The sequence below is a fragment of the Podarcis liolepis genome (genome assembly GCF_965112155.1).
Source record: "Podarcis liolepis genome assembly, chromosome: 6".
Classification (NCBI taxonomy): domain Eukaryota; kingdom Metazoa; phylum Chordata; class Lepidosauria; order Squamata; family Lacertidae; genus Podarcis; species Podarcis liolepis.
Genome location: NC_139559.1, coordinates 98,925,475 through 98,951,430, shown reverse-complemented (window position 1 = coordinate 98,951,430; position 25,956 = coordinate 98,925,475). Strand labels below are relative to the sequence as shown.

Genomic DNA, 25,956 nt, shown 5'->3' with positions numbered 1-25,956 from the left:
CTCACTTTCTCCCAGCTGATTCTGCAGCATCTGCAGCTCCTGCTGTGCCTCAGCCAGGGAGAAAACTGGCGTCCTGCAGCAGCCAAGGAGTGGAGCTGGGGCTGGAGGAGAAGGCCCCAAAGGCAGGAAGGAGCAGGGCCTGGAGGCAAATGAAACCAAACCAGCTGGCTTGGACAAAGAGTCTGGATGGAACCCTAGGCACAGAATGAGAGAGAGAGAGAGAGAGAGAGAGAAGGTTAAGAGGGTGAGGTGACAGACAAACATATGAACCAAGTGGGCTCTTCTCCAAAGATGCTGGCTGCAGCTTGGAGGACACAATATCGCCTCTTCAGCGAGTGCTCAAGAAGTCTGCTCAGCGAGAATGACTGATTCCATGAAAGAGCATCTCTCCCCCCCCCCCAGCTATGTGGATAGTTTAGAACTTTCCCTAAAATGATCTGTCCATAAATGGGATGAGGCAGAGTAGTTTTTGTGCACAGGATGGACATACGCTGATCTGTCCATCCCCTCTTGACCTTGTGGCTTTGGTGGCTAAGGGTCCTTCTTACCAGCTCCATCTGGTTGGTCAGCTGGGGGCTTTCCAGGAGAGACACAGCATGATTGTGATTATTTATGCTCTGATAACCTCTGGGTCAGGGATGCAGGTGGTGCTGTGGTCTAAACCACTGATTGCCGATTGGAAGGTCGGCAGTTCGAATCCTGCAACGGGGTGAGCTCTCGTTGCTTGGTCCCAGCTCCTGCCAACCTAGCAGTTTGAAAGCATGAAGTGCAAGTAGATAAATAGGTACCGCTCCAGCGGGAAGGTAAATGGCTTTGCTGTGTGCTGCTCTGGTTTCGCTAGAAGTGGCTTACTCATGCTGGCCACATGACCCGGAAAAACTGTCTGTGGACAAACGTTGGCTCCCTTGGCCAGTCAAGCGAAATGAGCGCCACAACCCCAGAGTCATTTGCGACTGGACTTAACTGTCAGGGGTCCTTTACCTTTACCCTCTGTACGTTATGTGTTATGCATGGGGCTGCCCTTGAAGACAGTTTGAAAATGGCAACTAGTGCAGAATTCTGCTATTAGGATTCTGAGCGGTTTTCCTAGATGCAGCCATATTGTGCCTGTTCTGAAGTCTTGACATTGGCTCCCTGCTGGTTCCCAGGAAATTTTGACTGGGCCTACACCCCCAATGAAACACCTTTATAAAATAATATTTGTTGGGAAGAAAAATAAACATTTACAAAGATGTGGTGAAACTGGAAATATTCTCCCTCCTCACCAAAGGACTGATTCAGAAAAAAGGTGCAGGATGGCAGGCAGCCCAGCTGAGGGAAAGCTGTTGCTGATGATGATGAGTGTTACGTTCTAAAAATAAGCAGTATAGGAATTCAAGCCATCTGGAAATCATTCTCTTCCATGGGAGTTTCCCCCACAAGTTGAAGATGCAGGGAAAAGGTTGTGGTTACATTTTGTCTTCAATATTATGACACATCTAAAGGCAGTGAGGCTTGAGCTGGAAACGCCTGGGTCATAAGCAGCCCCAAGGGGAGGAGGTGAATGAGATGCTTTAGCCCCTTGACAATTAAGATCCCTGAATATTCTTTACTGTATCCTCCTTTGCTCCTAACACGTCTATGTTGTATGTTGATCTTCATAACATCAATTAAGTTATAACTAAAGGTCCACACATGACGACAATTTGCCCACCATTCCACTCTGCTTTATGTGGTCCACCATACCTCTGCAAGGCTGCTGGGTGGCTTGTGAAGGAGATAGAAGAAGGTTCCTTGGGATGGGCTCCGCTGGAGCAGCAGGAGATGTGGCTGCAGCAGGTGGGGGAGATGGTTGCACAGAAGATTTGCTGGAATAACAGTCTAAAAGAAGACACAAAGAGAGGATGGGAAATGCTTTTGCATGTGGAGAGTATCATGGCTAAACTCTGGGGGCAAAGGAGCCCTGATCATATGACAATGGACGAGACAAGAGTGAGAGGAAATGTGGACAGCGATAATAATTTGTTTGTTTGTTGGCTAAATTTATGCCCTACACATTAAGAAAACATGGTGCTCTCAAAGTGGCTCATATTAAGTGAGAAGAGACAAAATAAAAGCCGTCGTACAACCATTTCATTAAAAGTATAGCAAGCATCTGAACTGCAGGTATGATCTGCCTCCCACCTTCAGAAATGGTATTCAAATGCAACCAAGGCATGTTCCCATATACACAGCAATGGTGCAGACCTCCCAAGCCCTTGGGTGCCCCGTGAGGACCAGGTAGTTTGGTGATCTGAGCCTTCTTCTAACCTTACACCAGCTGAATATCTGGCGGATGAGTGGATACACACATTCAGAATATCTCACTTGCAAATCTAAATTGCTTTTAGACTCGTGCAGTGTGTGTGTGTCTCTTTGGTTTTGTGAATTCCTTGGGAACTTGGAAATGTCTGAACAAAACAACATTCACCAGACTTAGCATTATGTAACATGGATCGTCTGTGGTTCAACCTAAATCTTGTGCCCAGTTCTGAATATGTTGTCTCTTCTCCTATTACTAACAGGAGGCATGTATTCAGTCCTTTTCTACAATGCTCTCCATCCTGCACCCCACCATACCTGTAATTCGGGTGTTATTCCTTTATAAAAGCAAGCAATCCCATTGGGTGGATATCTACTTGTTCACCTCTCACAAGCCCTTCATTCCAAATGGTTTGGCAACCTTTTGCAATCTCTGACACATGAACCCCACTGTGGGTTTAGTTTTGACTTTCCATGCAAAGTTTTTAGCAAGACTGTACATATATCTGTGCATGGAAGCCCCCTAGGAGCAGCTCCCACCCTGTGGAGAAAGTCTGCAATGGAGCTTTTCCAAGTGTGAGCCTTAGAGAGGCTGCCTTGGGAGAGAAGGGACTACTGGATAGGCCTGGTCTGTTCTGTTCGCTCCCGCTTGCACCTTCGTGTAGAACTGGAGCAACTAGGATCCAGTCTCTGTTCCAGGTTCCCTGCTGCGTTGTCCTTGGAGGTCTCTGCGCCTGGCACAATTTATGCTACTCAGCAGTCCTGGAGAGAGAACATTCCTCCGGCAGGTCTTTCAGACTATACCTTTGTTTCGGAGGCTGTGGGGCTGGTTTTCACTAGGGTCCTCCTGGCAGAAAACACGCTCGCTGCCCTCATCCATGTCAGAGCAGCCGTCCAGGCCGTCTGAGAGAAAGGAAGTGCTGCTGCCAGAACGGGGCGATTCAGAGATGGTGCGGCTGCTGGAAGGTGACACTGAGCGCAGGTGGAGCTTCGCCTGGAGGCTCTGGATGGTTTGCTCCTTCTCCTGGAGCTCCTTGCTCAGTCTGGGGAGGGACAAAGTATTTCCACAGAGAGACTTCCCACCTCCCCAAAGAAGACACATCACCTGGGGGGGGGGCAGGGCTCTCTGCCCTTTTAGTGGCTGTGCAGAACAAGGAATCTGAGCAGGTGAAATTGTTTCACACAAATGTTAAAGGTGTCTTCTTGTCACCTTAACATCATGCCGATCTCTTTCTTGTCCTCTGTGCCAACCAACCAGCAAACTCACAAAGTCTACTTGTGGCACAAATTCTCCCTTGGAGATAACTTATTACAGGACAGGACATGTGTTGGCTACAAAGGATCCCACACTGCTAAGGGCCACCGGTTGTTGCATGAGGTGTCCCAGCCCTGAGCTAGAGGACCAGGCATCCCACTTCTAACACCAAATTGTTATGGAAATACTGGGGTTCAATACTGGGGTTCAGCCTGGAGTCTCCAGAGGCTAGTAAAGCAGGATGTCTTTATTAAAAGCATTGTAATGTGGCATGACCCAAGTGAGGGAGTGACACACACTTTTCAAGTAAAAAGGAAGCAGAGGGGTAGTTATGCCCATAGGGAGGACAGAAACTGGATACAGAAGTCCATTGACTAAGTGAAGAGCTGTATCACTCTGCCAAGTGGCAAAAATTTACCATACATAAGATGTGCAGTAAAACGGATGCGTAGACGTACCAAATTTGAAGTAAGTAATGTCAAAATAAGCCTGCAGCTAGGAATCTACTACAGTTACCTCAGAGTAAGCAGTTCATGACTAGATTTGTCCTCCATTTTTAGGTCATTCCCTGAAACAGAATTCAGAGGAACAGGGTTAGTCCATGATTTTGCAGTCCCCCTACTTTTTCTCCCTCTCCCTCTCTCTAATAGGGGACAAAACAGGAAGTCATGAGGAAAATGTGGGTTCCATACTGAGAAAAATTGATGTCACGCCAAAGTCTCCAACAAGACACTGCCCTTAAAAAAAAAAAAAAGCTTCTTAAAAACCTTGCCTATATGGTTTTCAGACTTTTTCGCAGACAATGTTAGGAAAGCCTAATTGTAAAACCTGTCTCAGTCAAAGATTCAATAAAGCATGAACACACTGTCTCTAGGCCTTAGCACTCAAGCTGTATGGTGGGAATAACTGCTTGTTGGAGAGAAGCAAAAACATTTCCTTCTCTTGAGCTTGCCGCTAATGAACATATTACTTTAAACCACATGAGGGAACTGTTTGTCTAGTGATCAAGCCAACACTCATGGGTCTAAGTTAACTCCACCTGCAAAAGCTGAACCACTTTAGTCTGTTCTCTCTCCCAACTTGTTGAGACAAAACATCTGCTATGTTCTCTTTCTCCACTTGTCCTGTAAATAGTTTCTGCATGAATAAAGCCTTTGAACTCCAGAAACTGTAAGTGAACATTCCACTCTAACTCACTCAAGCTGCAAATGCTCCCAGTCAAAGGAATGCCCACAGCAGATAGTTAAGTAGTGTTACAGAAGTTGGGCACCACTCCCACTCTCTGCTGAGTGGTTGCAAGATTCCCAGGAGTTCCAGGTGCTCACCCAGGGTTTGTGTTCCTTTGGAGGATTGAAGACACAGCGGAGACTGTCATAGCTTGGTCATTTTAAGAGGGACTTGATCCCCACAGCAGAGCAGCACTGGAGTTCAAGGCATGTCTTCCAGCCAGCTCTGCATCCACCCTCCCAAAGATGGATCTCTATCTATTCTCCCCTTCTTCTTCTTCTCAGTACACCCTGCTCTTTTCATGACACCTCAAACAACCCCCCATCCCCATGGCCCAGGCCCAAGATGGGCCTTCAAGCCCTTTTGTCATGTTAACGCCTCTATCCCAGGTGAGACCTTGGCTTGGAAGGAAGCTGAGCTTGTACTTCCCCACTGGCAAGGCTTTTTTTGCAGCTGGAACTTGCCGGAACTCAGTTCCAGCAGCTCTCAGGCGGGTGCCAGGGTCCCTATCTGCACCCCTACAAGACCTCAAACTCAAAGACTGTGAGAGCCGAGGAAACTCACTTCTGTTCAGTTTGCTGGCCAGCCGCTCTGCCCACTGACTCCCTTGTGCCAGCTGTTCACGGAAGCTTTGGCCCAAGAAGTAATCAAAGTCGGTGCCTCTCAGGAGCTCCTCAAAGGACTTGATGGTGTCCTGGAAGTGCTGCTTCAGCAGGTGACACACCCCTCGTCCCTCCCGAATCACCTGGCGCAAATGGGAGAGCTCCCGAGCCTGAGCCTGGACCAACGAATTGTATTTCCTGCAGGAGAAGAGAGGACCGTGAGAGGCAAGGCTCCCCCCTCACCAAGTGATGGAGGAACACTCAGCCCCCAGTGAGGAAGAAAGGCACTGGACTTTCGGGGGATGCCGTGGGGAAAAAGACCCCTTGGAACGGATCCACAACTCTTGCTTGACTTTGCCAAATTAATTTCACAAGGTCAATGCTCTCCTCAGGGAGGTTATACACCTTTAGGTGCCAGGCCAGAACGCTCCTCTCCAACCAGGCCTTGGGCTGATTAACATGCGACACCCGTTTCCATGTCTTGTGGGAGGGGAAGAAGGCGTTAACGTTTTATGGGGTTTTTTGTTCCTGTTTATATTATGTATTTTGTGATTTTATCTTGTGAATGGCCCTGGGATCTGCAAATTAAGTGGTGTATAAAAATTTGATTAATATTCATGATGATGATGATGATAATAATAATAATAATAATAATAATAATAATAATAATAATAGCACTAGTAATTATAATAATAAAATGTTGTTTGAATATTCTGCCATGCGGAAACGGCTCGTATATTGAATATACCAGAGGATATCCAGAAGACCAAGTGTATCTACAGAGCCTTTTAATGGGCTCCACCCCCTGGCAAAGGAGGAGCAAGAAGGCACTTGTGAAGGTCCGTCTCTCCCAGGCCCAGCAGATCAGTTCCCCCTGCCCCCTGGAACTCTGCCTCAATCCTACCCCATGGATGCTGCAGGCTTCAGCTCCTCGGCCAGCAGCCACTTGGGCTTGCTCTCTCCCAGATGAGCCTCCAGCAGGGACACCCTCTGGATGAGCCTGGCCAGGTCTCGGCTGGGCTGGAGGCTGGTGGGGCAGAAGGAGCCCAGGCTGTCTGAGTACCAGCCTTCATCTTCCTCCGTCATGCTGTGCGAGGGGGAGCTGCCCAGGGCATAGCCTGGTTTCTGCTGGAGTGGGCGCTCGCCCCCAGAGCCATCGTCGCTCGTGGCAGATATGGAGCGCACATGACTCTGCAGGTTCTGGATGACTCTGTGCGAGCTCTGCAGCTGCAGCTGGAGGTCCCGCACTTGCTGGCGGAGAATGGCAGCATCGTCACATGGGCTGGGAGGGGAGCCCAGCATGTTCTTTCTAGGCCTCAACTCCTCATGGAACATATCATGTTCTTCACATTCTGGGGAAACAACTGAAAGGTGAGATATTAGGGCGGGGGGACGGGACACACGACCAATATTGCCCTGCCAGGGGGTGCAAGTTGGCCCACAAGGCCATTTCCCCCAAGCCACGCCCACCAGCTGACATAATTGGGATTTTAAAATTTTGTTCTAACAGACTTTGAGATTGGTTCATTAAGAAACCAGGAAATGAGCCCCTGACAAAGGTATTTGGGGCTGCAAATCCCTTTTCTTGGCAGCTTCAAAATATATTTCTCTCTTTTTTTGTATGGCATGATACGTGTTACATCAGCTGATGGGGTTCAGTCCTGCTGGTGAAGCAGACCCCCTTCTTGCACCCCAGGAGCTCACCTATCAGTCACCTGACATTATCATAATGTCAGATGATTCACAGGTAGTCAAGATTAGCGCACAGGGTGGAGGGAGATGAGGATCTGGTCCACCAGTCCAAAAAGGGTTTCCACCTGTGCATTAGGGTCCTTTCCACCAAACATTCACTCAATATGGAGTTGCTGCAAATCCCAACTTCCTGGCAGCTGTTCCTGGACCACACTGTGGATTGAGAGCTCATGGGCTGCATTTACAATTTTTTAGATGTACGGCTAAAAATAACACAATGAACATATGAAATAGTCCCTAGACCAGTGGTTTTCAACCAGTTTGCTATGGCACCCTGGCCTCTGCCCCTCTTTCCTTCCCTCCCTCCTCTGAGGCTCTCTTGTGTCTCTGCCCCCCAAAGGCTGGCACAGCTGTTTGTGGCAGCAGCCCTGGTTGCAAGCTCCGTAGGTGAATGGTGCCTCTGGGGCTGGCCAGGGGGTGCTGGTTGCCAGGAACTGAGGCAGCCTTGGAGTAAGCAAGCAAGTGGTTGAGGGAGCCCAGCCAGCCAGTCCACTAACCATTGCTGTTGGGAATGGGCAGACCAGTGATAGGGCGGGCAGGTGCTGCCCTGGCCTTCCTGGAGCTTGCTGTGTGCAAGGCTTGCCTGGGAGGTGAGTGCCTGGTGCCGAAGGGGAGCTTTTCCACCATGCAGGCCCAGCAGTGCCTGCTGCCTCCCAAGGTGAGCAAGGGGCCACCGTCTTCCCAGGCAGTGTGAGGAAGCACCTCTCTTTTTGGCGGGGGGCAGCTCAGAGACCGGGGCGGTGGCAGAGGCTGCTCAGAGGACACCCAAGGAGAGGGGAGAGGGGAGGAGGCTGGGGGAACCCTCCACAAGAGAGGGTGTTCAAAAAAGGGTGAGAGGCTGCCAGCTCGGCAGGCAAGGGGGGACATAACTGGGCTCCTGAGCCCCACAGGGGTGCTGCAGAAAGAATGTAATTGCTCAAGGGAGCCGGGGACTCAGAAAGGTTGAAAACCTCTGCCCTAGATATATCCCACTTTTAGAATCACTCTGGCATTGGGAGGCCTTTGCTTTACCCCCCCCCCTCGGTCACTTGCGGTGCAAGAGCTCAGCTGGAACTCCAAAAAGGCCTTGGGGGCAGCAACAGCCGGCCTGGGGGGGGGGGGGCTTCCATGTTACCAGGACTGGTTGCCTCTTCTCGGTCAGCCTCGTTTTCGCTTTTCCCGCAGGTCTCATAGCCCAGGTCCTGGAGATCCACTTGTATCTGCTTGGTGTCCTGCTGCACCGTGGGTTCGCCTGTTACAAAGAAAGCCAAAAATACTAGCCTCTTGCCTTTGGCTGAAGGGCAAAGGCTACTAGAGAGCCTTGGGCACCTCTGCAAATTCCAGGACACAACCTCTCTGCCCCCCCCCCCATGGGAACATAATCCTGAGGGAAAGACTGAGGAAGAGAACAGCAGTTGCAGAGCCCACACGAAACAGGGAGTCCCTTTCTTCCCTGCAGCCTTTGCACGCCATCCACAACACTTTCCTGTAGCATTTTTGGATTATTATCAATAATGGTGTGATTCTGGGTTAAATGGCTGCATCCCGTGAGAGGAAGCACTGTGCTCCCTATGACCAAAATCTCCACTTCCAAAAAGGAAGATAACTCGGCCACTGAAGCCTACATACAAGCTGAAATTAACTGAAGTGAACTGTTGATTGTTCAAGCTAAAATATATTTATTGTGTAAGAATGATGTAATTTTGCTTTAAAAACCAATGGAACCAACACCCAAAATGGGGGGAGCTGGAGCTGCTTACATTTCCTCCTTTTTAATGTTGGCATGCCCATTCCTCCCCCCGCCCCTGTAAGGCTACTTCAGCTCCCGGGTCAATGCTCAATGGGGAATCCTTCTTTGGGCATTTCAGCTCTTCCTCCACAGTTTGTGTTGTATTAGGACAGGAAATAAGACAGCAAAAGGTCACAATGAACTCTCTGCAGACAATCAACCAGCATCTTTTTTTGTTCCTTAGGATTTAAGTGTCCCTCATCCGTGTCCAAACATCTGGCGCAACCGTACTCACTGAGCAGGGCCCGGTACTGCTCCAGCTGTGCCACCTGAGCCAGGACAGTGGCCTCTGAAACCAGGAGTTTGCCCCGCAGCCTGTGACATTGTTTTTTGCACTGAGGCAGCTCTGAGGGGAGAAGATGGACTGGCTGCCTGAGCTGCTGCCAGGAGTTGCTTCCCAGTCTGACTTCACACACCTTTGGAGAAGAAATGAGGGGTTGTATCAGTCAACAGCAGAAAAGACATGTGAGTCTTCAGGGCAGACTTTAAACTGACCCATGAAATATCCCTCGTAGGTTACACTGCCCACACCCAGTCTTTTATTCTACCTTGATCTGCACTTGACTTGCACCAACCTGGTGAGACACATTTCGCAAAAGGACTACATGTATTACCCACTTAAACAGATGCTAAAGCTTACTACAAAGCGCATTAAGTTAACAGTTTGGAACAGTAAATCCTGCCGTTGCCCAACATCATTATGGAAGTTAATATCCTTTTAAAATCTGTTCTGCGCAGGAGACCAGAGAGCCATCGAACAGGAAGAGCTCTTGAGTAGAAATGGCAGCTGCTGCTAGCCTAGGCAAATCCTCCCCAGCTCTGAGGTAATCCAGAGTTACCTGAGTCTCCTTTAGGCTGGTGTCCACACTCTGGGGACGTGGGCAGTGCTGCTGTGGGGCACTGTCATGGGGAGCCCCCTTGAGGCTGCCTTGCGAGGCCACTTGCAGCTGCTCGGACTCCTGGGTCACACCAGCAGCGACCTGCTGCTGGAAGATGCTTCCACCCGCTTGGCTGCTCAGAGTCAGCTGTTCTTTCAGGAGGCCAATCACCATCTCCGAAGAGTGCAGCTTCTCCTGCAGCTTCCTGACTTCCAACTTCAGGTCCTCTTGCTCTTCCTTTTCATCCTCATTCTCCCAACCCTCGGATAACATTGCTTCTCCAACTTGCTCCTTGAGCTCTGCATTTTCGAGACACAGACTCAGCAAGGCCTTCCTGTAGAGACATAGGAATCAGTACCCAGAGATTAAGCACTCTTGGTAACTGGCAAGTCTGGGGCAGCCAACATGGTGTCCCTCCAGGTGTTGTTGGTCCACTGTTGTTCTACATCAGCCCCACACAGCATGGTCTGTGGCTGGGGGTTGCAGGAGATGTGGCCCAGCAACACCTGCAGAGCACTACCTGGGCCATCCCGGATTATCCCGCTTGCACCAGGCATTGCTCCTGGACTAGCTGGGTATTGAACCTTTCCTCCCAGCACTGGCCCAGGAAGTGTTTGAGACTCCACCAGCATTAGGATCATTCCCTTTGTTTAGCATAGTCAAGAGGCAGGGAAAGGTGGTTGGAAAACAACATTTTAAAAGTACGGTAGCAGAGGAAGCGTTTGTCATCCTCACTGCTTACGCCTCAGGCTGAAAGAATGAAGAGTCTTTCTCACGGCCTGCATAGAGGAGTTTTGACCTCAGAGGACCTCAGGGGACGAGGCATTCGTCCTTGCACAGTGTTGCACTAGAAGCATGTCTTGGGAGCTGGCTGGAAGGCCTCTGTGCGTTCTGCTAGAGATCCAACCGGCAACTACAAGCTCTTCCTCCGGCCAATCACTAGCCATTGTGCAACTGGGACCTGCCAAAAGGCCTGTTCCTAACCCGCAACCTGGAACATGCTCCAAACATCTGTATTTGAACCTTATCTGACATTTAACTTCTGTGGTTCTTGCCCCAAAGAAAATCATCACAAGGGTTCAGGACTTCTCATTTGCCTGGACACCTTTTATTTTGATTTCAGTTTCACTGGCTCATATCACAAACGCAAGGAAAGAGGAGGACTATCAGTCTTCATTCTAAGAACACCCACCAACCTTTAGAAGGCTTCTGAAGGCAGCTCTTTATCGGGCAGTTTTTAATGTTTGATGTTTTATTATGTTTTTACATATCCTGAAAGCCGCCCAGAGTGGCTGGGCAAACCCAGCCAGATGGGCGGGGTATAAATAATAAAATTATTATTATTAAAAAAGAACTACACTTCTCTCCATATGAACTGACTCAGACCCCGCAATTGCCCTCTGAGGCCATTCTTTGTGTGGCTCCCCATTTGTGGGGTGCTCTTCCTAGGGAGTTTCTCCTGGCACCTTCATTACATATCTTTAGGCGCCAGGAGAAAACATTCCTCTTCTTCCAGGTGTTTGACTAATTAAACAATGTATGGCCTTTTAAACTGTGGAAAGGGGTTATTGTTTCTTACTATGTTATGTATTTTTGTGTTTTTATACAGTGGTACCTCAGCTTACATACGCTTCAGGTTACATACGCGTCAGGTTACATATGCTTCAGGTTACAGACTCCGCTAACCCAGAAATAGTGCTTCAGGTTAAGAACTTTGCTTCAGGATGAGAACAGAAATCGTGCTCTGGCGGCATGGCAGCAGCAGGAGGCCCCATTAGCTAAAGTGGTGCTTCAGGTTAAGAACAGTTTCAGGTTAAGTACGGACCTCCGGAACGAATTAAGTACATAACCAGAGGTAGCACTGTTTTGTAAACTACACTGTGATTTTTGGAAGGGCAGTATAGAAATTAAATTTAATTAAAAACAAACAAAAACACGCATTAGAGCTGAGGTTGCTGCACTCCAGGAGGACATTTTCGGGAGCCACCCTAGCTTACCTGAGCTGAGATATTGAGGAGAACCCAGCTTCTTCGATCTGCCCCTTGAGATGCTGCAACTCCCCTTCCAGCTTCTTCTTCTGCTCTCGAAGCTGCTGAGTCTCAGATTTTGCAGAAAGCAGCTCGGCCTGCAGACTCTTTTCTCTCTCCAGAGAGGGAGCGGGGAAACTGCTTTGGCCCACCAAGGTGCCATCAGCTCCTTCCTTGGCGTGCTAAAACATGTAATTGAAACAAGAGGAGATAACTCCTAAAAGTCCAGAACACCCAGTCTATGGAAGATGTGCCAGAGAATGAGTTGCTAAACAAGCAGAAGTGCACAGCTTCAGCAAGGAGAAGACCGATACTGGGACTTCCAACATAATGACAACAATTTGCACGCAGCAGTTCGAACACACCAAAGCCTTGCTTACCGGGGTTATGTGGTTGTGGGTTCTGGCAGGATCTGATGAGAGCATCTTTCCAGAACCTGGAAGCTGCAGATGCTTCTCTGACAGGGACAGGGGGCAGGTGGGGCACCCCCCCCCACACACACACCATGAGAGAAGTGAGGAGCAGCAGTGGTGAGAGCTCCTCGAGATCTCTAGACTTCTGCAAGATCTCACCAGAAGTCTCCGCCAATTCTCCTTGCTTCTCTGGTGGTGATTGCAGGGATGGGTGGAATTTGGCTGCCTCACTCAGCCTCCTGGGCAGAGCCTCTTCAAGCCAAGCCAAAGGAACAATGTCTCCACTGTTACACAGGACCACGCTGCTCCCAGGAAGAAGCACCTGCCCCTTTGAGCATGATGCTTTGCTCTCTGATTCACCTGTTGGCGAGTGGTTCTCTGTGCCTCTTCTTCAATACTGTCTGTGAACTCTGTGCTGGCATCCTCAGCATCCTCCTCTGCCACTGGACCTGGGAATGACACCACAAAGCAGACCCTTGAGAGTTCTCCCTGGCCTGTATAAATTTCCCTGCATAACTGCCAGCACAGACTCTGCAGCAACTTGATGCCAAATTGACGGCAGATTCCCACAAGGAATTCAGTACTTCAGTACATGCAACTCTTCCCTTTACTGCAGGAGCAGCCTTTCCCTGTGCAGCAGATACAGATACAGCCAGAAAGTTGGGCTACTGACACAGTGCATGTCCTGCTGCATGGGCCCTCCAGGCCCAAGCAAATGCCCCACAGTGCCTGAGCTTGGATTCCTCCGGTGTGGGTGTTTTGGAATGAACCGGCCTCAAGTAACCACCCAAATGTATAAAGGTAAAGCTAAAGGGACCCCTGGCCATTAGGTCCAGTCATGACCGACTCTGGGGTTGCGTCGCTCATTTCGCTTTATTGACCGAGGGAGCCGGCGTACAGCTTCTGGGCCATGTGGCCAGCATGACTAAGCTGCTTTTGGCGAACCAGAGCAGCGCACGGAAATGCCGTTTACCTTCCTGTCGGAGTAGTACCTATTTATCTACTTGCACTTTGAGGTGCTTTCAAACTGCTAGGTTGGCAGGAGCAGGGACCGAGCAACGGGAGCCCACCCCGTTGCAGGGATTCGAACCGCCGACCTTCTGATCGGCAAGCCCTAGGCTCAGTGGTTTAACCCACAGTGCCACCCGCGTCCCTACCAAAATGTATAGAGCACCAAAATTAAGGACTACATTGCTAGATTTCGCTGGTCCATTCAGTAATCTGAAAGTTTGTCCTGAAGAGGAGCCGGTGGTAAAGGGGGAGCGGTTAATGGGGACCGAGAAGAAGGCAGGCACAAGGACAGAATGAGGAAGTGTTTCTTAACGAAACTATCAGTTAAAATTGCACCAGATTTCCTCTCTTTGTAACGGAAGCAAGGTACAAAAGCTCCCTTCCCCAAGGATTTTGTGCCGAGAAAGAGAGATAGAAGAAGATAGAAGAAGGTAAAGGCATGCAATGCTAACAGATTAAGAAAGGGGAAAGAGAAACTGAAAAAGATCCAAAGATGTAAGGGAGCAACCAGACACAAGAGGCTTATTCATTCATTAACCAGGTGCAATCTGTCTCTACCCAGGTAAAAGTGCTTGTGTGGAAGTGTGCACGTTTGCACAGTTCAAGTATCGTGTCCACAAACTGTACACTTGTTGACTTTTACAAGTGAATAACTGAGTGTACGGCTCAACTATTTGTGTACGCAGGTATACTGATTGTACATTTGTTGAATGCCATGTGAGGCGTTAGGGGAAGAGTAGTATCTCTGGTGGGGGGGGCACGTCATGCTCCTTCTAGGGTAGTTTGGTCCCCCTCTGCACTCAGGTCTCACCTGTGGCTCCTAGCAGCTGTCAGCAGGCAACAGCGGCCACAATCCTAGGAATGGCTTTGACTGGCCAGCTTAAGCAGCTGAGGGGAGCCAATGGGTCTCAAATCCTCCATGAGTGAGGGACTTCCCCTACATGTGAAGACAGGCTCTGCTAGACTGAGCAGACATGACCAAAAGTGGGTCCAATGGTCAAGAAGGCGGTTTCTGTAGAGGGAAGTGAGGGCCAGATGGGGCTCACCTGCCTGAGAAGAGAGCCCATCTAGGAGAAGGAAACCTCTGATCCTAAACCTCTGCTGCCTTGCAGGATGCCTTTGGGAGAAGAAAGGCAAAGGAGCAACCCTCCTACACAAATCCAGAGTGGAGTCCCTAAGGCAGCTGGAAGGTGCCTTGTATGCCTCTTCCTGGCAACTCCGCAGCCAAGCTGGTGCCAAATGTGTTGCTCTGCTTTCCTTTGGGCCACATCAGCAAGGCCAAGATGGTCTTGCCTGGGCAGCCCAGGACTCCCAGACACACTTGCCCATCCTTGTGCCCCAGGGAGGTCACTTTGGTGTTGCTAAAGCAGCAGTTTGTCTTCACTCAAGACAGACAGGTGCCAACATAAGTGTAGTGTGAACACCCCTATGGCCAAGAAGAAGAGAATGAGAAGCAGAGAAAGTAGGAAAAGTGGGGGAAGCAGATTACATTAATTGAGGAGACCCTCCCACCTCCTCAAAACTGGGGTTCTTCAGCCAACACAACAACCTTTTTCTTTTTTGCAAGCAGCAGCAATTCAGATTGAATTTAGCTTATCTTATTCTTAGGAGCTGGGTATTTAGTCTTGTGTAAAAAAGCAAGTCTGTAAACTTAGGGTTTGCCCTCAGTGGAGTTTACTGTGGGTCTGCAGCTTTTTGCATCCCCATTAGTTTGTGTAGTCCACATGGTATTAGCTTCCGACAATACCAATCTCACTGCTTTCCCCCTATACATTCATGTTAAACGGGGGGAAATTAGGCTCTAAACAGCTTCACTCAGGGCTGCAGACAAACTATTTCTGGTGTGCTTCTGAACTCTCTGTGTGTTCACACACACACACACACACAGAGAGAGAGAGAGAGAGAGAGAGAGAGAGAGAGAGAGAGAGAATGTGCTTCCTATGTGTTTCAGCTATACAGTGTGCATTCAGCCTTGGTGTCCAGAGCAGTTTTCACATCTGTGGTGACGCCACCTCCTGGTCAGAAAGCAGATTTATTTTCTGATTTTACCAGAGGGTGGAGCTCCAACCCTTCAGAGCAGACTCTCACCCTGCTGGCTTATTGGTAGCAACTGAAAAACAAACTTGAGGGGTCTGAGGGCCAAAACTAAAGGACAAAAGTATACATTGTGGTGCACAAGTCATTCTTGTTGGGCCCCATTCATTCCTCTCATGCCTGCCTATGAATAAGTTCCAGCAAAACCCAGTTGCGTGCATTAAGCAGCTGGATGGGTGGCCTTGAAGGATCCCTTCCACTCTGGTTTTTTTTTTTAGAAAAGTGAGCATCCATCTCAGACTGGATGCAGGCTCTTCTTGGCCCTGCAATGAAGCGCCTCTCATGGCACTGGCACCTCTTTCTCTGCTATGTTGATATCCTGTTAGAACTTTCTGCAGAGCACCCTGCAAAAAATCCAGGTCAGGCTTCGAATCAGCCTTATCAAATGTATAATACCTCTTCTGCCACACTAGCTCATGGTGGCCTTGCATTATAAAGGGAGGACGGGCCTGGTAGGAAGAAGAGTAATCTGAACATGCTAACAGTGGCTTACAGAGCTTGGCACTCACCCTATAGGTTTCTAGTTACAACAAATTCGGGTGTAGATATATTAGAGAAATTTTGTGATAGGAAATCTGCTCTGAGAAAAGCAGGGTCTCCTTCGCATAAAGAAGACGCCCCCAAGAGTACCTAGCTGATCTCAAATCAATTGCAGCACACATGCCCAAAGAGAAATCAGGCTAAATACATACAGAAATCCTTCTGGTGAGGTTACTGTAGGAACACCAGTCTTGTATACTAAAGAACATGGGATGTGCTCCCACGCAGACTATTCATCTGCTGCACTTTTGATACCACAGGAGCTCTGGAGGAAATTATCCTTATGCAATCCTTGATGGCCTCAGAATACTGTATTCAACTATCAAGAAATGGTCATTTAGAACAATTGAACAGCAGATTAGTGTCGGAAGCTCAAACTGCTACTTGGCTCCACTACTCAAGTGTTGCCCGAGTCCTGTGATCCTGGAAGCTCCTATCCTTCACCCGCTAGGACAAAAAAAGAGGGTGTCAAGATTGCTGCAACTGCATCCCCCTGGGGGACCCAAAAGCAGTCTGTAAAAGAGGAAGACAAGGCAGTGTGTTTACTGACTTAGTTGGTCTCTTACCCTTGAATATGACCACTCCGGCTGCCATGGTAGCAAAAATAATAATTGGGGAGTTGGGGATGCCTCAATAGGTTTAGTGAGGAAACAGTTTGGGTCGATTTCCTTTATTCTGCAGCCCACTTTTGAATTATCATCTTAATGTTCTAGAGCAGGGATCTTAAGATGATAATGTATTTCGGCCCCCATTGGCCAATTGTCATGGATGATGGGAGCTGTAGTCAAATAACATCTAGAGGACTACAACTTCCCTGTTCTAAACTCGAGAGCTTTGGCAAAAGGTCTGTGGAAGAGCTCTGATGGAAGCAGCCTGTCGCTCTGAGTGAACAGGGCTTCATTTCTGCCTGGGAAAACCCTTCTTGTCTCAGTGGGATTTTATTGATCCCAAGATAAGAGTAAAATCTCATGTATTGCAAACTATAGTACAGGAAAAACCTAATGACTTTTCATGTTACTTATATTTAAGGGTTTTCTTTCATAATGAATTTTAATGTTGTCTTGGATATAAATAGTTTTAATTTTTAAAGAAACTTCCAACCCAGGTGATGTTAAGAATGCTGTGCAGATTCTGACTTCTAAGGGAGGTGACACACTCTGAAGGGGAATGATTTAACTCATATTCTGTTTTACAGTTGTGCCGTTTTCTTAGTGGTGTCTGGTTCCATCATACAGTATATGTTTTCTGTATCTAAAGCAGTTTACTCTTGGGTTTCATTATTCCCATAGCAGAATGTTTTTTCCTAATCATATTTGTCCCTGCACAACATTAAATTTTATTTACATGGCTGATGCATTTCTCTATAAAGTATGGGATTGAAAGGGCTGCTCGAGGGGGAGTGGTAAAGGTCTCTTTCCCAATTGATTTCTTGGTTTTGCTCAGCCTGGAGACACATACTTCCCATCAAGGCTTAGCAGATTTCTCAGATTCAAGCAGATTTCCATTTCCTTTCCCTTATCAAGCGGGACCTGCCACAGGAGTGCTAATGTTCAGAGTTCCACATTCCACCCAGCCAATCTTTTCTTGGAGACTCCATTGCATTCCCCCTCCTCCCATTTTCCATCCCACTCCCAACCAAAAAAAGGTCGGCATTCTGGTATGACTGAGCTGTTTTTGAACAAACACCCGTTAGGGTTACAGGTGCCTTTAGGCCTTCCACCTCCCCTTGTGTGCATTGATGGCACTTGTCATTTAATATTTGGCTGACTCTCGAGCTTTACTTTGCTTCACATGATTTGGGCTTGGCCTTCCACTTACCCAATAGGAGCTGCTCCCACCTCCCTGAAGAGTCTTGGCCCCATTCTTTCCACAAGAGCCAGGAGTGTGCCAGTATCTCTTGAAGAACTATGCACCCTTGACTGGGAACAGAGGAGCCAACTACTGGGGGCCAAGGTCCCTTTACCCCCCCCCCCAATAAAATATCTGAGGGGGTCAGGGCCTCCCAAAGCTGAGGGACATTGCCATTCAAATGGTCTTGTGACGATGTGTGGCAGGGCTTACCTGACCCCCTCCAATATTTTATTCAAGTTGGCACCCCTGACTGGGAGCAACTAGGGAGCTCGGCAGGATTTTTCTCTGAGCAAACTTTTGTAGGATCTGGCATCACTGCTGTAATTCTCTGAGCATTTACAAGTAAATCCCACTGAAGCCACTGTTTTGTTTCAAGTAAACATGCACGGAATTGTACTGTAGACTATTCTAACAAACTAATAATAATAATAATAATAATAATAATAATAATAATAGGCCATGAGAAACCCATCAAAAGAATTCTTCTTTATTGCTACTTTATGCATAAATCTGAAATGAGATTGCTGGTATCTTGAGAAGTCTACTGTATCATTAGAAATTTATCAGCAGGAGTACTTTTTAAATGCAATAAAATACAGTTATTACCCCCGTATTCCCCAGATTTCTAGACACTGCCCCTCCTGAGAAGGACTGCTTTGTAATGAAGAGGCAGAAGAAAGAAACAATGTGTTATTTATGTTTGATTTAATTTAGGAAAGCTAGATGTCTTTGTATATATGATTGTATTAAAAGGGGGTGCTTCCATGGGGTCCCCCAGGTATGCAGAAGTATCTTGGTTTGTAGATCAGAAAGTAACCCAAAACATCAAATAATTTTTAGAAACTGCTGAATGGGGTGGGTGGGAATGCCCCCTTAACAGTTTATAGTAATCTGGAGATGAGGATTAAGGTCAGGAAGCTGCCCAGGAAGAAGAGGGAAAACCTTCCCTTCCTTCACTGGACGTTTTGTGAGGGTAGAGATGGAAAGAGGACAGCCTTGCCCTTCCTCCCTCTCTAGACCCCTCTCCCCATTCCTCTACATAGCAAGAGATGTCTCACGTTCCCATTGGAAGCCAACCCTGAACCTGAGCCCTTTATCACTATATAGCACAATGCCAAAACCTTCGGAAGTGCTGGAGAATCCCCTTCCCCGGTCCTTTTTTGACACCCCCTCCCTGGCTCCTGCAGCATTATCATGTTCTTATTCCAGAGCGGCTAGAGACCGGAAGAAGAGTTCTCTGCTTAGGAGCTAGAAATACACTGCCCTGTTTCATTATCGGTCCCCATGCACAAAGGAGCAGCAGCTTGATTTCCAAGCAGACCTCCCTAGCAGCTCTGCCTGCGACATCTTTCTAACCCTGATCTGGGAAAATATAAATTCTTGCCCAAATAACACATTCACAACCAGTGTGACAATCATGCATGTGCACACATGCACTGGACAAAGCTCTATACTTCATTCAACAGAGGACTGCCACATTCTCAGGTTTTATTGAGGGATTTGCACTCCAAGCAAAGCCAAATCACCAACATTTTTCAGCCTTCAGCAGAGCTGCTAGCCTGCATTCTGCTCTATTCCACACCACACCACCTCCAGTCAAGTCTGGGGAAAAGACAAGTTGATACGAGAGACACTGGATGGCAGAGTGGGGGGGGGGGGAAGTATTTGATCAACAAAGGAGTGGCTCAAGAAGAAGCACATTAAGATCCTGGAGTGGCCTAGCCAGTCTCCAGACCTTAATCCCATCGAAAATCTGTGGAGGGAGCTGAAGGTTTGAGTAGCTACACATCAGCCTCGAAATCTTACTGACTGGGAGAGGATCTGCAAAGAGGAGTGGAAAAAAATACCTCCTGAGATGTGTGCAAACCTGGTGGCCACCTACAAGAAATACCTGACCTCTGTAATTGCCAACAAGGCTTTTGCCACCAATTACTGTCATCTTATGCAAAGGGATCAAATACTTATTTCACTCATTATAATGCACATCAATCTCTGACTTTTGTCTTCTGGGTTTCTGGGGGTTTCCCTGTTGTTATTCTGTCTCTCACAGCTACAATAAACCTACCATTAAAATTATGGACTGGTCATTTCTTCGTCAGAGGGCAAATGGGCAAATTTAGCAGGGGTTCAAATACTTTCCCCCCTCACTATAGCTGAATAACTGGCAACTCTGATTTAGAGACTGTACAGACAGGAGAATTTGGGCACACGCAACACAAACTTCCATTTCCTTGCAGTATCAGGAAGTCTCTTCCTGCCAAAGTTCTCCCTCCTCTTACACTAAAGAGCGGGAGAGCCCTGTCCTTCCAGCTTCACAATGTTGCATTAGCTGGCAATGAGACTGAATGAAGGCTGCAGCCACCAATGGCAAACTAACACTGGGAGCTTTTATGCAGGGGGGTCATTCCACGCCAGATCACCTGATTTCAATACTCGCCCGTGCTCTCACGGTAGGTTCAATAAGCCAAACGATAGGAATTTAAATAAGACAAAAATTAAGCAGAAGTAATAAATCTTTTAAAAGCCAGAAGGGGAAGTTGAGGGAAGTCATGGGGAGGGTTCCCCCCCTTTTTTTTGTTTATATGACAAATGTTACATTGTGTTACAGTGGTACCTCTAGATGCCAACGGGATCCGTGCCGGAGCCCCATTCGCATCTAGAAGCAACGGCACGTCTGCGTACGCGGGCGTCACTTTTCGCCGCTTCTGCGCATGCACGTGACGTCATTTTGAGCGTCTGCACATGCGCAAGCGGCGAAACCCGGAAGTAACACGCTCCGTTACTTCCGGTTTGCCGTGGAGCGCAACTCGCACTCGCTCATCCCAAAGCACATTCAACCAGAGGTATGACTGTATTTGGTTGAATATTAAATTGTAAAATCCAATAAAATTTATAAAAAACAACAACAGCATCATTGACCATATTACATGTATGGGAAACAAAATAGTTTTGACCATATCATTGTACAATAAAATGAACAAGGGCTCTAAGATGAATTTTGTTTTTATTAATCAATAAAACTTAATTTAAAAAATATATCAGATGACATTATAACATAGGAGGGTACTATTTTAACTATTCTCACAAATGTGTGAGTTATTTCAAGCTCAGAGAGACCTTAAACCTGTACCAAAAAAAATTTTTTTTGTAAACAATTTACTTCAAAATCAATTTATTTTATAATGACAAAAAACACCCTCCTTATTTTTAAAACATAACAAGTACATGGTTAACCCATTCTACAAAAAAAGTATGATACATGTGTTAGTTGTCGTTTGTGCTCTAGGGCTTATTGAACCTTCTGGGAATAAAATGACAAAAATTCACTTTGAATGGTCAGTGACCCTTTTTTGTGGCAGTTAATACCATTTTTATACCTTATTTTGAAGAGACCACAATTAGCTTTATTTTGATACCAAAATAAGCCCAATTGGTTGAAAAATAAGCGAAACAGGATTATTTTTTTTTCTAAACGGACACAGAAATTGCATTGCCCTAAATCGCATGAAAATAATAATAATAAAAATTTAAATTCTCCTGCGCCCAATTTTGGACCAAAAAATCTTTAAAAATTAAATTGAGGTTATCACATAGGTATCTACACATAATTTTTTTTTGGAAGAAAATCTGAGTTGTAAGAGTCGTAAGAGCACATGGCACCAGGTGATTTGGCGTGGAATGACCCCAGGATGACACTCCAAAGGCAAAGTTGTAGACGTTCAAAGAAAGTAACAGGTAACTAGATGACTGGCGTAGGAGGCAGGGGGACAATTGTCGGGGGGGGGGGAGGTGTCTACATTAAGAGAGCCACTTTGTGGGAAATCATTCAAGCCAAAGCTCACCTCTCGCCTGTATCAGAGAGGACAACAGAAAGCCACAGCTAATTCTGCCTCGTAACGAGTGGGTGTGGATGACACAAATATCTGCAAACTTAAGTTTGCTTCCATGTGTTGTTAGTCAAAAACAATAAGCTTCCTGGGCAGAAGAAGTCTTAGATGGAACCTTGTGAGCCCCGTTCATAAAAAGCAGCCCAGGAAACAAATGGGAGGCATAACAAGTTTAGGCCCTGCCAGCCTGTAAATAGCTCTGAGGAAGGGGTGGCACATCAAGGCCAGGCAGGAGAAAACCCGGAGTGAGATGCAGCACAATCACCTCTTGTATGGGAATTAAGTTCTGGAGATGGCACACAGACACAAAATACACCCAAGTCAAAGCGCCCCCTTAGAATTGCCCCCTGCGCCAGCCATCTTGCCTTCCAGAGCTGGCACACCAAGCAGGTCTGCACCCCCCCCCCAATAAGGCAGAGGGCTTAAAGGCCCTCTCCACACCTGGAAAACCTGCACAAAAAGCACTTTTAAACTCTCCGCCTTTCAACCAGCCACACTTCAAACACATAAAGCTGAAACTGCACATATTAAACACAAGTAAATTGTGATTGTACTGTAAACAGAGAAACCTCCTGGCAAATACATATATTCACAACTTAGCAATAGAATTGCCCTAGGATGGCAAATGAATCCACAACTTAGGACAAAGCGAGGTGCCAGCATGGTTTAAAAACAAAATAGTAGGTATGGGAAAGTGATTACTGCCAGAACCGCTGTGTAAAGGGAGGAGAAGTTTAACTCTTTTCTCCCCGACTCTGGCCCTCATGGAAGTCTCACCCTTCCTCCCATGGCCTACTTTTTATTTTTATTTTAACCACTGGCTGATTCCCAGTGTAACATCTACTTGTGCAGAGCAGAAGGGCTCCCAGTTTCTTCTATAATTCCATGAATGAGAAAAACAGGCTTTCAATATTAGGCACGTTTTAATTAAAAGGCTTGGACTGACCTGGGGCCCCTTGCTTCACAACAAGGCTCTTGCCATAAGCTGAAGGAACCCTGTGGTTTGGATCCGAAGGGAACTTAAGCTCAAAAAAAGGAAGTTTCCAGGCTCAGCTCCCTGCCCTGGTAGCCGACTTCTCCCCACGCCAAAGCCGCTCTGGAGGGTTGGACACAATCCTTCCATAGACTTTAACTTACATTAGAATGCAAGTCCTATTGGGGCTTCTCCCCCTGCAGCCCCCCCCCGCACCCTATATTGTTCAGAATGATATAGGAAAGGGGCAAAGGGAAGGAAGAGGAAATTTCTCTTCTGTGAATTTCCATAAGTTAACTGCTCTCAGGATCCAAGCTTGTTTTTCTTCCTCAACTAACCTAAAACGGAACAGCCCTTTCCAAAATGGTTTAGAAACTTCCTACTTCAAAGCACAAGATCTGAGCTTGTTTCCCTGGCATCTTTAGCAGTATTTACTCTCATTTTTAGTCCTACTCCAGCAAGTATGAGGGCTAGGAACCTACTTCAATATAGAACATACAAAAAGCAAGTAAACACTCCATGATACACAAGGATTTAGGAGCACTCTCCCAACTCCTAGCTGAACACGGGACAATGACTGGCTGCTTGCATTCCACAGGTGGTGTGCTACCCAGTTACACTCACAATGGCAATGAGGAGCCACTGGCTCTTTTCCTAGTTAAGCACTGAAAAAAGTACGATTCACCGCACAATCTGATACACATCCACTCAGACACAAGCACCAGTGAACCCAATGGCACTTATTCTTGGTATGTAAGATTGCAGTCAGAGTTTCACCATCTGCTTCTCAAGTGAGACACAAAACAGCAGCAATAATAAATAATGCCAGCATTATGGTTGAGCGACAAAGAAAAGTTCCAAATCTAGTGGAATGATGAAGTGTCCACCTCTGTGGCCTCTGGGTCTGCCTTCAGTAATGAGAACTGATACCAAGAGAAATATTTGATCTAGTGTTTACGTACCAGGAAGCTTTTGCTTTTTCTGGTGCTGAAGCAGAGCAATAAAGTCTGTCCATTTCCAGCATTTGCCAGCCAGATGCTCCTAGCAGCTGACAAGTAGGGCATAAAGGAAAGCAGCTCTCCTCTGTTGTCTCCAGTAACTGGTAAACACGGGCCCTATACTGGGAATTTTCTAGTTTTCGCTGTCATAAAAAGTAGGCACAGAGAGGCTTAATCTTCTAGCTCATTGCCCACACATTAAAGTACTGCACCAAGGAACAGCAAAAGCAAAGCATCTTGGAAGCTGACTATTCCAAGTTGGAGGTATTAGCAACCTCATTACAAAGCATGAAGGGAGTTAATTCAGGGTAAGTAACACGTTGTCTTTATAGAATGCCACTTCAAAGCCAATTTCCATTAGATCCATGGGTTCTTTGGGGGAAATGGAACATAATGTTTGCTGACTGACTGGGCAGGGGGGGTTCATGTCCCCTTAGCCACCTGAATCCACAGCAATCTTTTCCAGCCATGTCAGTCCGGGGTTGAAGGCTTGCATTCCGTCTCTGTGAATGCACTCAGGATCTAGCTAAACTTAGGACCCACCAAAAGCCAAATTTGGGCTGAATCCTGCAAGTGAAGGTAACTCCTCACAGCTGTTCTGACAGGACTTTAAATATGCATAGGCTGATGTTTAACTGTGCATAGGCTGTGAGACGCCTGTTCACAGGTCTTCTTTCGAAGACAGAGGTCCTTTGGCTGGCCAACTCCCATCCCTTGCAGGGGCACAACTAGTGCCAGCGCCTTCTGTCAAGTGTTTGGGTGTAATCTTCAATGCCTCCCTTTCCATGGAGGCGCAGGTTGCAGCTACAACAAAGGCAGCATTTTTTCATCTCTGCCAAGCTAAGCAGTTGGTCCCTTACCTCTCTCGCCCTGACCTAGCCACTGTGATCCACGCGACAGTCACCTCCAGGCTTAATTACTGTAACTCACTCTATGTGGGGCTGCCCTTGAAACCGACACAGAAACTCCAGCGGGTGCAGAATGCCGCGGCAAGACTCCTTACGGGGTCTTTGCTGTGGGATCACATTCATCCAGTGCTATACCAGCTGCACTGGCTCCCAGTAGAGTACAGGATCAGATTAAAGGTGCTGGTTTTAACCTTTAAAGCTCTATACGGCATAGGACCCTCGTACCTACGGGACCGCCTCTTCTTGTATGCCCCATGGAGGACCTTACAGTCTGCAAATAACAACACCTTGAAGATCCCGGGCCCTAGGGAAATTAGACTGGCCTTGACTAGAGCCAGGGCCTTTTTGGCTGTGGCCCCGGCCTGGTGAAATGCTCTCCCACAAGAGACCAGGGCCCTGCAGGATTTGACATCTTTCCACAGGGCCTGCAAGATGGAGCTGTTCTGCAAGGCCTTTGAGCAGGATGTGGTTTGACTTACTTTCGTTTGTATAAAAAAAGCCCGAAGGAGGCCTCCAACCCGCTCAAAGGTCCTTGTATGATCAGTGGAAACAGTTGGTCCTGACAATTATTAACCACTCTCAATTGCCCGGATTTTAACTTGTCTGAATTAATTTTAAGATGTATTTTAATTAATTGTTGTCTGTTTTTATGCTTATTGTGTTGTTTTTATGATGTTAGCCACTCTGAGCCCAGCCTTGGCTGGGAATGGCAGGATATCTATCTATCTATCTATCTATCTATCTATCTATCTATCTATCCAACTATCTATCTAATCTTTTTATTAATTATTATTATATTATTATTATTCCTGCTTGGGAGGTTGGACTCGATGGCCCTTGTGGTCTATTCCAACTCTATGATTCTATTATTATTATTATTATTATTATTATTATTATTATTATTATTATTATTATTATTATTATTCCACTGTGCATTACTTAGCATGGCAGTACAGGAATTGTGCCAGAATTGGGATGCAAAATCAAGGTCCAAATAAGAGACTCCCCAAGGTTAGCCAGGGAACAATTCACATAAATCACCACAATGAAGCAACATGCAACTCCCCAGACTGGTCTGCCTCCACTGATGTTACGCTTATCCCTGTGAGTTGTTATGAGAAGTCTGCTTTTAAATAATTTAATTAATAAATAAATAGCGTCATGGAGTTAGTGGGTGAAAACACAGGGAACTGGGGCTTTTGAAAACAAAACAAAACAAAACCCTCTATGACAAATGCATGTTTGGTATGGCACAGAACAATTAACACAGATTCTGAGGGAGCAGGGATGGGAGAATCTTTATTCAGCCAAATGGGGGAAGAGGTGACGGGGAGCCACTAGAAAGGAATTATTGGCTGCCAAAATCTATTATACAATCTCCCTGGCAAGACTGTACCAGGAACATGAATGACGCATACATGGGTTCCAGCAAGCCCTTATCAGCCTCCCAGTGTCAAGACAGGCTTGCTCTGCGCTAGCGGCAGTGTGACGG

At 47.0% G+C, this 25,956-nt stretch overlaps 1 protein-coding gene across 13 annotated transcripts in view; it reads right to left on the bottom strand.

Annotated features, from left to right (window-relative positions):
• The window catches only part of PDE4DIP (phosphodiesterase 4D interacting protein), a 107,962-nt gene that overhangs the window by 12,579 nt on the left and 69,427 nt on the right, over positions 1 to 25,956 (bottom strand). For 8 of the 13 annotated variants that reach the window (XM_083507002.1, XM_083507004.1, XM_083507005.1 and 5 more), the window contains 11 exons: positions 12,563 to 12,651; positions 11,760 to 11,971; positions 9,724 to 10,096; positions 9,120 to 9,300; positions 8,231 to 8,347; positions 6,269 to 6,716; positions 5,327 to 5,562; positions 4,052 to 4,103; positions 3,085 to 3,323; positions 1,726 to 1,860; positions 6 to 194 (listed from right to left, as the gene is read on the bottom strand). In XM_083507002.1, the coding sequence (XP_083363128.1) occupies positions 6 to 194; positions 1,726 to 1,860; positions 3,085 to 3,323; positions 4,052 to 4,103; positions 5,327 to 5,562; positions 6,269 to 6,716; positions 8,231 to 8,347; positions 9,120 to 9,300; positions 9,724 to 10,096; positions 11,760 to 11,971; positions 12,563 to 12,651 (2,271 nt within the window). The remainder of the gene's footprint in view (positions 1 to 5; positions 195 to 1,725; positions 1,861 to 3,084; positions 3,324 to 4,051; positions 4,104 to 5,326; positions 5,563 to 6,268; positions 6,717 to 8,230; positions 8,348 to 9,119; positions 9,301 to 9,723; positions 10,097 to 11,759; positions 11,972 to 12,562; positions 12,652 to 25,956) is intronic. The other 5 variants (XM_083507008.1, XM_083506999.1, XM_083507007.1 and 2 more) reach the window with 1 other exon arrangement.